This window comes from Saccostrea cucullata, unplaced genomic scaffold (assembly GCF_032062105.1).
Source record: "Saccostrea cucullata isolate Sc308-1 unplaced genomic scaffold, CSIRO_AGI_Scuc_v1 ctg10999, whole genome shotgun sequence".
NCBI classification, from domain to species: Eukaryota; Metazoa; Mollusca; class Bivalvia; order Ostreida; family Ostreidae; genus Saccostrea; species Saccostrea cuccullata.
This window is the reverse complement of record NW_026923777.1, coordinates 9,752-21,912: the sequence shown is the minus strand read 5'-3', so window position 1 is coordinate 21,912 and position 12,161 is coordinate 9,752. Positions and strand designations below refer to the sequence as shown.

Here is a 12,161-nt window from a genome sequence, read left to right as displayed (position 1 = left end):
AACCGAAAAACAACTCGAATGCGTTTTGTAGGACGTCAGTGTCAAACCGCAACCCTCTTTCAATTCAAATAAAAATAGGAAGACCTCTTATACGTAGAGACTGGAACTTATCTTCATTAAATGTATAAAGAACTACAAACATATCTCGGTACTACAGAGGAGATAACCAAATCTGTATATCCAGTACATTCTATAATAAAACCCCAGTTTGTTTAGATCTTTTTTTTTACATTTAATGGTATATATTCTTTGCGCTTGCTGAAGAGACCTAAGATATTGCAATAGCAGACTTCCGAGTTACTGCCGGAACAACGTTTTTCTCCGAATTTTATACACGCCTTTAAAAAATTTAAGCCCTGTAAACTTCCGGTTTCTCTCAAGGTCATACTAAGCGGTAGAATACAAACCATTGATTGCATTATGACGGATTTCTATTCTCTGAAGGTTCCAGAACTCAAACAATATCTCAAAGAGCGAGGTGTTTCTTGTACGTTACTTCGGAAGATAGATCTGGTGAGACTATGTGAACTCGCAACGGAGCTGAATCTTGAAATAATACCAACCGATGATAGGGGGGATTACAATGTCATGGACAAGAAAAGGAGAACCGTGCAGGTAAATGGTGACGATATCGTTATACCGTCCCCAACTGACGTTAATCTCAGCGAGATTGGTAGAGACTGAATATTTGGTCTGACGTCTACTACCAATCTCAGACAGGTGCCATACAACGTGATTCGGGATTTTTTGCTCCAACTTCGGCAGCTCGTTTCAATAAATACAGTCTGAAATAAATTATCTGCCCGCCTCAACTTTTTCCTTTGAACATCCCTAAAAGTGTCTATCACTATAAAACTTTCCTTTCTTACCTTTAAAAGGTTTAAATCCAGTAAAATATAAAGTTGTTTATTTTTCCTGACAGCATAATGGCTGTTTGCTATTCATTTAAACCTTCGATTTTGAAGAGTTCCACAATAATCTGTTTCCAATAATTCAAACTACTACTATTTCTTATAAGAATGATCTATAGTACGAATTTTCACATATTTTATAGAGACAATGGAACCTGTAAACATTGTGTTGCCCTTCTGTTTGCTGTAAATGACTTTTGTTCTCGACACAAGGATAGAGGTACTGAGGTGGGAACAGATGTTGAGTGTGTCTGGGATAAGCCCAGAAATGAGTCAATTCCTATGGAGGTAGATGAAATTGATATCAGAACTGATACAAGTGTACCTAAAAAGATCACCCCCATTCATACAGTCTATAAATCAACTGTGAACAATATTACATGTACTACTAATGACGTTAAGATCGAGCTTAAAAATATTTGCAAAGGTTCAAAAGCATTGCTTTTACAAACACTGTATGAAGAGGGTGATGATTTAGAGGATGAAAGTGATAGTTCTAAAATTCCAAAAGTTCTTGATGTGGTAAACTCTAATGTTGGAGAAAATATTTTTGTATGCTTACAAAATGCTTTTGATAAAGACACTATAAACAAAATTGAAGAGGTCACCAGAGATCAGAGTGAAAACCCCATTGGCGGATCCAGAGGGGGGGTTCCGGGGGTTGGAACCCCCCCTTTATTTTTTGCCAAGTGGAGAGAGAGAGAGAGAGATGATAAAACGTTTTCGAGATTATATGTTTGTACGTCTTAACTATTGATTGAATAGATAGATTCCCACACATTTAGTAATAGTTTCCTCCAATCACCTGCTCTAATATATTTTTTAAGAGAGAATGGTAGAAAATATTTTACTTATTTTTATATATCTTGTATATGATATGTAACATGCGAGGTTCAATTTGATATTAGATTCCCCGATCTTTGGCTGTGTTGGCTATATTTGTACCGTTTTTATCATATCTTTATCAATTGAACGAACTAACATGTAACTCTTTGTTTAAAAGCCCATCCGCACCCCACCCCGAAAAGGTTTTTCAAATTCCTAAAGAAAATTAAATTCTTTATAATCTTCGGAAGTGATACGAATCCATTCAATTTTAAGGCTTCCGTAGTTTTTGATTTTTTTGTTTTTGTTTTGTTCGGAATGGGGGTACGCTTTCCACAACCTTAGATCTGTGAATCTTTGCTTGAGAATATGTATTGGGGGGGGGTTAGAGGGGCATAACCCTGGAACCCCCCCTTTCAAAAATTGCTGGATCCGCCCCTGAACCCAGAATGGTTTAATCATCGCAAAGGCAGAATTACAGCATCCAATTTTTCTTCTATTTTAAGCTTTAAATTTACTGAGAATGATGAAAATTATATATCGAAAAGAGTTATGGGAAAGTCAAGTTACATAAATACTCCATCTGTAAATTTTGGGAGCGAAAATGAAAATGTGGCACGACAGTTGTACTTTTTTGGACTATAAGAAATGTCATGAAAAGGCCAAACTTGAGCTTAGTGGTTTACAGGTAGATGAATTACACCCATATTTAGGAGCCTCTCCTGATGGTTTGATAAGCTGTAAATGTTGCGGTGAAGGACTGATCGAGATTAAATGTTCATACATGTATCAAAATAAAACACCACAAGAAGCATGTCTTGATCACCATTATCATGTATATTTAGATGAAAACAACTTAGTTAAACTAAAAGATAGTTCATCATGGTATATTCAGATCCAAGGTCAAATGGGTGTTTGTAAAAAACAATGGTGTGACTTCATTTTGTATACAAAAAGAGGTACTGCTGTTGACAGAATATATTTTGACTCTGAACTGTATGAAAAAATTGTCAAGACATCAAAAAGATTCTATGAAAAGTACATTGTAAAGGCACTAACTAACAAAAAATAAATGATGACAAAAAACAGTTTGATTATTTTATTTTTTCACAAGTGGTGTCTGTAAATTACAAAGAAAAGCACACACTTTCAGGATCTGATTTGACAATGGCTTCAATGACAAAGGCATGGTATAACTTAAGATATTAAAATTTTTCAATCTTTCTATCGCACGTTCAACATGAATTCTAAGACGAGCAATATATCTAGTCTTAATAATATCATTCTGCAGCAATCTTTTTCCTTTACCCCAGTTACATTTCTTGGTGAAAGGTGGAATTACAAGCTTTGCATGTCTTTCTAACAATAAATCTCTAATTAAAAAGCCTCTGTCAGCCATAATTTCATGACCTGGTCTTATATAATCAAGAAAACCACAGTTCTTAGTAATATATCTGTCAGATGTATTACCTCCCCATAAATCTGATATAAAAATGATGGCAACAGATGGCATAATACCTATTAAAGCTTTGTATGTATTATGATGCTTATAAGTACTTTAAGTTCTGGACTGTGCAGAAGGAGATCTGGGCTTTTGTATAAAAAATTCAGTACAATCAATAATACAAACTGTATTGGGAAATGTAAGTTTAAAGGACTTAGGTAAAAACTTCTTGATAACAGATGTAGATGGCCAAACTAATAAAGGTGTTAAAATATGATACATAAAATTTACCCATGTTGTGAAAATCTGAGATACACGTGTATTTGAAACTCCAAAAATATCAGCCAAAAAAAATGTAAAAATAGCAAGCCGTAAACGAATAAGAGTCATAATAAATTCTTCATATTTCGACAGTTTTCTTGTCGGTCCAGTTTTCCTCCTATCCGCATTCTGCTGGTATTGAGTTTCCTCAGCACTGCTTTGTCCACTCCAATATTTAATGTTGGGGGATGCTTCATCTAACACTTCTACAATACATAAAAAAATACTACATTTGATCATCCATAATAATTTATTGTATGAGCATGTTAATTATTATGAACATGCATTCTTTTTATGAGGAGCAAAGCATTTTAAGGTAATTCTTCTTATTGCATGCACCGTACAAGTACCCTTGTCCTGTCCATTATTTTCAAAATTCTTATTATTCACAGTGGTTGGTATAAAAATATCTTTTTACACTGTGATTTTTGGACAAATTTTATTTCATTCAGTATCATTAAAATACTTGAATTTTCATGCAAATACATAACTGGCTAAACAATTTACCATACAATCCACGTAGCATTGACTTTGATGGAATACCAGTGTACTGCTTTACACTCCTATCAGTTGCTGTGACCTTTTCAATGATGAGGTTTCTCATGAGAGCATCAGGATTTTCAAACTTCTTCTTTAGAGCCATGAGTTTTATCCCATTTCCACCATCCCTATATCTGTCTGTATTCCACTGTCAACTGTATCTGGTCCATGGCTTTCACCTACAGCTGCAGATGCATACTCATGGTCAGGCTGGCATGGTTGCACAACTGAAAGAATGAGATGATAAAAGTATTATCTTAAAAATGTGTCACTGTGTATTATATAATTTAACTATTATTAAAATATTAACATATGAAGAGAAATGTTTTAACTATTCATCAAGTAAAAATCTGCCTTAATGTCTTCACAATAACACTTCACCAGTAAATATTTCCTGATACTATTATAATACATTATATTATTTTTAAAATTTAAAACCTGTGTTCAGTGTTTCACACGCAGAAGCCACTGTCTCTTCAGACACAACAGGGGGTGTTTGAAAATCCACACATTCCATTTCCATATAACACTGACTATGGCTCTATATAGGAAATTTAATATTACATTTAGTTTCATGTACTTAAGCTATACACTGAAAAATATATTACCAGTAGTATTGTGTACTATCATCATTAAATAAACATGTAAGAAACATTCATGAAAAAATAAATAGTACTTTAAACATTTCTGTGACTGAAATTTACAGTCAAATTTCATACATGGGTAAAATCTGAAAATTCAAATATGTACATGTATTCACTGAAAAAGCAACTGAAAAATATAATCGGCACTATGAATTATAGTGTCAGTTTGAAAAGCAGAAACAAACATTTTTTCCACAGGCTTTATAGATATATATTTATATACACAGTGTTAAACTTACATCATTGTAGGACTGAAAATCAGCTGCCTCTTCATTCGACTCCATCAAGTGTGAATTTTCAAGGAAATGGATGAAACAAAAATATATGTTATTTTCATACTGCAACATTATTGAAAGTCTATACATCTACAAAGGACATTCTGCTAGTCAGATTGCTGAGTTAAAAATACTCTTTACAAGTATCAAAAAGAGCAGTGTTTATTAGGCTTAGGATAGCTAAATTGAAACAGTATATTGTAGACTAGGGAATTTCTAATAAATGTACTATCCTATCAGAGATGACAATATAGTTAAACAAGCCCTGTCAAGGGATTTTACTTAAGTGTCGCCTACTTTAAATGTAAGGTGACAACGAAACACCAAGGTTTACATAAAGAATAAACACAATTTTATTCTCTTTAGTTTAGAGAGGTGGACAAGCTTTCGCCTACATCCATGGATGTATGCAAAAGCCTGTCCACTTCTCTAAAGAGAATGAAGTATATACAACACATAGAACAGAAAAACGTGGTGAATATATACATAGGTTGACTGGTAGGACTCGACTAGCTGATGTGGAAAGCATGCAGGCACACATGGTGCAAGGTCATAGTGAATAAATTAACAAATGCATTTAACTACAATACTCTTATTACAGGGCTTGAAACAAACTAGTCTATCAAGTATCATTTCAAAAATAAATATCAGGAGGGGGCATTTTTATGTGTATTATTAATTACTCATACACACCTCGTTACGTTTCTCTGCCGCTGAACGTTTGGTGATGGATGTTGAGCTTCTGTTCTGTAGAGGCTCCTTGTAATTATTGTAAGCAAATAACGTGGGATATGGGTTTTCAGGTGTTGGACTGCCATCAACAAAATGTCGGGAACATATCTAAACATTGAAAAAAAGAAACCCTTTGTACTGAGACACGAAAATTTTGCAAAAAGTGCAAAATAAATTAGTCTTTAAGAATTATTCCACTTTACCCTGTGATGCATAGGTGGGTCGTAATCATGGTAATCTTTCCGCCGCAGCAAACTCAGCCACGCTCGCCTACATTTTGGGTCCTTTTTCTGTGTTGGGAAAGGGAAGAATTTAACTTCTGTCATATACCCATATCTTCCCCTTTTCTTTGTGTCAGCGTGACAGCCCTCGGTAGCACAGTAATACCGAGTTTTGCTAGTGCTACTCGCCATATCGTCTGCACCGGAAGTATCGAGGGCTTAAAAAAGTTGCGAATCACGTGACCGCAGTGTGTAAAATCAAGAATAAAACGTTGTTCCGGCAGTAACTCGGCTTCCTTTGAAAAGTTTTGACTAATTTGCTGATTTTGGATTCATTGATTAATTCTATTGTTAAAGATACGCAATAATATTTTTTTCTGTAACATTCTTGTCCTATTCCGGCTGTAAATATTAAACGGGATTCGAACGAAACATATCAGGAAGGAGTTATATTACTTGTACTATTTGAATAATTAACAAACACTTAATAACTATTTGACCAAATATCAAATAACATTGAAAGAACAGGAAACGCTCATCAATCTAAGGAAAATTCTCAAAATCAAAAGTGTCGCAGATTTCTGATAAAAATTTCTCTGTAGTTTGTCATCGTCGTTAACTTTGCACATTTGACACAGGTAGATCGATTCGGCCAACAAGCAGCCTTGTATTCAAATTTGTTCAGTTTAAGAGCTATGCATTTTACCGAAGGAAAGAATTAAACTTGCTAAAATTTGATGGCATCTTTTACGACATCATTATTCATATAAAATCCTCCAATTAGTCAGAGGTGCAACTTGACATAGAATCATATTAGACCATATCAGCATAGCCGTTGAGACTAAGCTGAATGAATCTTCTTCTAGGTAGGGAGGGATGGGGTAACTGAAATAAGTATTTATAATTTACTGGAATGAAATACATTTCTTCAAAGTAATTGAAAGTAGTTTGATTTCAATAACAAGCGACTGAAGTTATTTAAATTCGACTACATTCCAAAAAATGTCATGTATTTTTCAAATACATTTCAAATACTTTATTTTTCTAGTAAAATATTTTTTAAAAATGTTTTATTATAATGCAGTATAATAATAATGCTGCTGCTAATTATGTATATATATGTTTTTTTTTAAATAAACCTAAAGTAATTAGTATGTATTTAATGACATTCTTCAAAAAAATTTAAAGTTATTAGCTTTTTTTCAAGTAATTAATAATATTCTCGATTACTTGCAATTATAATAACATTGATTTAAACAAATGTGCTTAATCACATTTTCAAGTAACTGACCCCAAGTATAGTAAAATGATAAATAACTTTGTGGGTGTTTTGCTTCCTTTAACACTTTTAAATTTGTCACAAACACTTCATGAAAATTTTAATTTCCGCTTGATTAATTAAACTAAGACATGTTGTACAATGACAATGATAATGATTTTAATATCTTAAATGTACAAACATACATTGTAGAGAGGAGGTAGGAAAAGATACAAACACAGAAAAAGAATTCAAAGTAGACTTATTTATGTTCGCTGCATTTGGCTCCGTCTATTTTCGACCAGCTTTTGGTCTCAAGAAATAATTCTGAACATCAAATTGCACTGACGAACACCACGAGAGCGATTTCCTTTAATCGAGATTGTACCGTGACTTTATCCAAGAATTGCACAGTGATACTAGTAAATGGCATAAATGATGGCTACCAGAAGAAATAGAATCATAATGTTTGTGGCTCAGTCCATTTTTGTTCATGTAATCTGTAAGTATGTTGGACAATTATATATTTTATTCTCTTTTATCAAAACAGTGAAATATTCACAAATTCTATATGAAACAAAGAGCATTATGGAAAGTAACAATCCATGAAAAATTGTTTTCTCTATCACAAGGTTTTGATGATATTCAATTACTAGGTTTTACCCATTAGCAATGTGCGCGCGCCATCTTGTAGGGCAAGCGTTATCGAAGGGAAGAAAGTGGTCAGTGCGTGTAATCGGATTATAACTTCAGCTATGTTAACCACTTTTGCTGTTGTGGTTTGTACAAGGCATTCCAAGCCTGGAGATACCGTTATGGAGTCATGGATACTTTGATCAAACTCTTGGATGGATTCTCAAGGGATGTTCTTCACACTCTTTTGGCACGGGATGCTGTTATTTGGCCTATTCTTAAGACCTGTCACTGTTTTATGTTAGCCTGTTCACGAGTAACAGTTTCACAGGTTTGAGCTACATACGAAGTCACAGTCAATGTTTAAAACACTTCTTCACAGTGCTTCGCCACCTCCTCTTTTCACATTACTCCATATTCCCCTTTATGCAGTTTATTAAGAACCTTTGAGATGTCTCCATCAAAAGACGCAGACCTGTGAGTCCTGGCAAACTAATGCAACAGAGATAACAGAACAGGTTTGGTTCCTGTGCCTCTCAGATTCATGTCAAATTGCATTTAATCCTCAGCCTTTGATTCTTGCACAATGGGCAGTTGTTTTGTGGAGGCCCAGCTGGTGCAACTGGTAATTTTCGTTTTTGACTAGGTCTTTTTTTCTTTTTTGTCTTGGCAGAGGTCAAGTCAATGTCTTGAATTCTTTTGTATTTAAGGTTCAGAGAATTTGGAAACATTCAGTGCGTCTTTTACGGTTAGAGTTTTACTTTATCTAATTTTCACTGCAGGTTCTACAGCAAGTAGGAGAGCTGCGACATGTAAGCAAACCTCACCGATCCCTGTCATGCATGTGCATTGTGCTATAGTTGCATTCATTTTCTACATCAACCATGGTCTCAGATTTAAGTCAGGCATGCGTTGTGAATGCTTTCACTTTTCTAGAAGACCTAAAAGAGAATTAATTAGATACACCACAAAATATCGGAAAGTATTCATTTATTCACATAAAATCATAGAACGCACTGTTCTTTGACAAGACTCTCTTTTCAGTAGGCCTTTATAGATTTATTAAGCTGACACATGTCATATTACAGTAAAAAGTATGAAACTCCCACTATATAAAAGAAATACGGTGTTCACATTTTCACATATTTCTCCAATCAAAACAAAAACCAAATTAGGCCACAGTTGCACTTAGTTGGAAAGATTCGGTGTAAAATACTCATTAAAATTTATTCAGTGGTATAGAAAAAGTTATGGATAAAAGATGGGTAACCCAAGTTTTACGCACTAAAGGACATGCAGTTGGAAATCCCCATCATGTAATACATTTACCAAATATAAAATCTCTACTGACAGATAATTCAATTCCATTTTCATTTTAGGTTTTGTCACAGGGCAGCAAAACAACTGCAGGATTACAGAATTTATCGATAAATGTGGAAATGTTGGAAGTTTATTAAATTGCAGCGGTCTAAAGATCAACACATTTCCAAAAAGCTTCCCAACAGCCATCGGAAACCTTGCCATAGATCTATCTTATAACAACTTCAGTGTAATATCTACTGAAACTTTCATTGACGTACCGCAACATATCTCACTTAAAGTCAAATCTATCTCCTTACAGGGAAACAATTTAAAACTTATCAATAGTCGGGCCTTTTCACAATTTCAAAATCTGTGTGCACTGGATATAAGCAACTGTGGATTGAAGAAAACTTCCTTTGAGGAAGGCGCCTTTGCTGAATCTGAAAATATAAAATATTTAAATTTGAACAATAATAACTTTCAATTTGGCGGATATCCCGAAAAGGAAATAACTCGTTTGATTGCTTTACAGAGTCTCTTAATTGATGTATTTTCTGAATTTCAATTTAATAAGTCATTTACTAATTTAAAAAACTTGAGTGAAGTTGAATTTAACACAATAGGATCTTCTTTTCATTTAACAAATGTCACATTTCATGGACTCTCTGAATCGCCAATATACTACATAAACATGTCGTTTAGAAACTATGTATATTGCGACATAACTGAGGATTTATTTTGTTCATTTCCATTTTTAAAAGGAGTTAAAATGAACATTGCAGGGAAGTGTGATGTAGTCCCTGCTTTGCGAGCCTTAAAATGCCTTCAAAACAGATCATTAGAGTATCTTTATCTGCAGAACAACATAAAAACCTTCCCAGGCAGCAATATCATACTTTCTGAGTGGAATAGTGAATATTTATTTAACATTTGTGCAAAATCAGTTAACATTAGTCATAACGGAATAAAGAAGGTCTCCCCTGATCCTTACTATACTCGACTCGGCAAATGCATCGAAGGATTAGATGTATGGTATAACCATATAACTGCAATTGATGCTAAAATTGGTTTCCATTTATTAAGTAATTATCCAAAACTAGAAGCTATAAGAGCCCAAACAATCAATTCAAACCAGGCGCCATTTTCATTTTCTGAATTTTCATCTTTAGGCACTTCAAAGTTTACTTTAAGAATTTCAAACCGTTTGCGAGTCTTGGATTATTCAAATAATTACATTCACAGCGTGACTGATATGAAAACAGAGGTAACATTTATTGGAAGCAATCTGGAGCAACTCTATCTCAGAAATACAAACTTTCCTTGCAATGCTTTGACCCCCCTACATACCCCAAAATTAGAAATTATAGATATTACAGGTAATCGGTGCAACAAAATGCATAAGAAACTGTTCAAATTCGCAATTAACTTGAAATCTATAACAGCGTCAAATATTCAGCTTGAGATTGGAAAATATACTGAAGGCCAGTATTTATTCATCAACCTTTCAAAACTCAAATCGTTAGATTTAAGTATGAATTCTTTAAAATTCTTACCATCTTATCTATTCCGTGACCAAAGCAAATCGTTGCACACTATCAGTCTCGACAAAAATTTGTTCTCCTCCATTCCATTTACACTATCAATGTTAAGGAAGCTTTCAAATCTGTCACTTCGTTACAACAGGATATCGTCATTTCAATCATCGGATATTGCCATCATAAATCAGCTACAGAACGTAAAAATATTTATCGAAGGAAATCCAATTAGTTGTGCATGCTCAGAATTATTCTCGTTGAAGTGGATGAAAAAAAACCAAATGATCATTAAAGATCTGAAAATTACGAAGTGCATTGATAACAAACAAACTTTGTCAAGCCTTTTTCAGGATGCTACATTCAGAACTTTTGAACTAAATTGCCAATCCAAGGAATGGCTGATTTATACATCTTTCGTCCTTTTTTTCCTCATTATGATACTGATTTCAGCGGGTGCAGTGAAAAGATATCGGGTACACGTAGATTACGTCATCTTACAATTGCGTAACAGATGGAAAGGTGTCATGAGAAAGAGACCAAATAGTGTTTATGAGTTCGATGTGTTCTTGTCGCATTCTGAACACGACTATGAATGGGTGACTAATATATTGTACGAAAAATTAACGAGACAAGGAATTCGTGTTAGTTTACCAGAGAAAGATTTTATTCCGGGTCTTTCTAAAGCAAAGGAAATGCTAAGGTGCATTGACAACAGTCGAAAAGTAATGTTTGTTATTACTGAGGAGTTTTTGGAGAGTGGATGGGAGTCTTACGCGGTTCAAATGACAGTTACGCATGCTTTTCATAATCACAAAGAACAATCTATTGTCGTTTTAATGAAAGATGACATTTCTCCTGCGAAAATGCCAAAAGATTTAAGGTACATTTGGTGGTGTATAGAAGTTATAAAAATGACTGATTTTGACAGCAATTCGAACTGTTCCATTTGGGATCATATTTCTTCTCAAATTTGTCTTGTTAAAAATCTATACTTTTAAACATGAAAAGGTGAACTGGTAGTACATAAAGGCATGCCTTTAAAATTTAATTCCTCAGTGCAGTTGTTTGCAATTCACCTGTATGGAATTAAAGCTGAAAACACTTCTTGCTCTAATTTTTTTTCTGTTTTAGGTAGGAAAAAAGGTTAATACTTCTCAGCCTATTTCGCTTGTATTTTCCTATCGTTTTAAACTAATCAAATGTGACAAGGGGGGAATATATGGAATACATGTTTATGTAAGAGATTTGAATTTTAGTACCGTTACAGAACAGACTTTATCTCATTACTCAACGTCACCCCACTCTAGTGATTCTCTACCCCCAAGCCGTATGAACATTTTTAGCAACTTGCAATAAGCACATGTTTACAATGCACCCATTTTAACCCGTCATTCAGACTTTCTTCAAATTTGCGTCACTGATATCAGTTGTAAAAATGCCCGATTATAGCGTATTTAACCCTGAATTTAATTTGCTATATAATAGCCGTAATTCGTTCCCATAATCCAAAATACGAAAAA

General features: G+C 34.1%; 1 protein-coding gene across 1 annotated transcript; it reads left to right on the top strand.

The window, feature by feature from the left end:
* Window positions 1-7,495: 7,495 nt before the first annotated feature.
* On the top strand, window positions 7,496-11,776 carry LOC134264903 (toll-like receptor 4). Its single transcript, XM_062747156.1, has 3 exons — window positions 7,496-7,673; window positions 9,184-11,521; window positions 11,773-11,776. The coding sequence occupies exons 1-3, from the start codon at window positions 7,607-7,609 to the stop codon at window positions 11,774-11,776; spliced, it is 2,409 nt and encodes an 802-aa protein (XP_062603140.1). The 5' UTR covers window positions 7,496-7,606.
* Window positions 11,777-12,161: the final 385 nt, after the last annotated feature.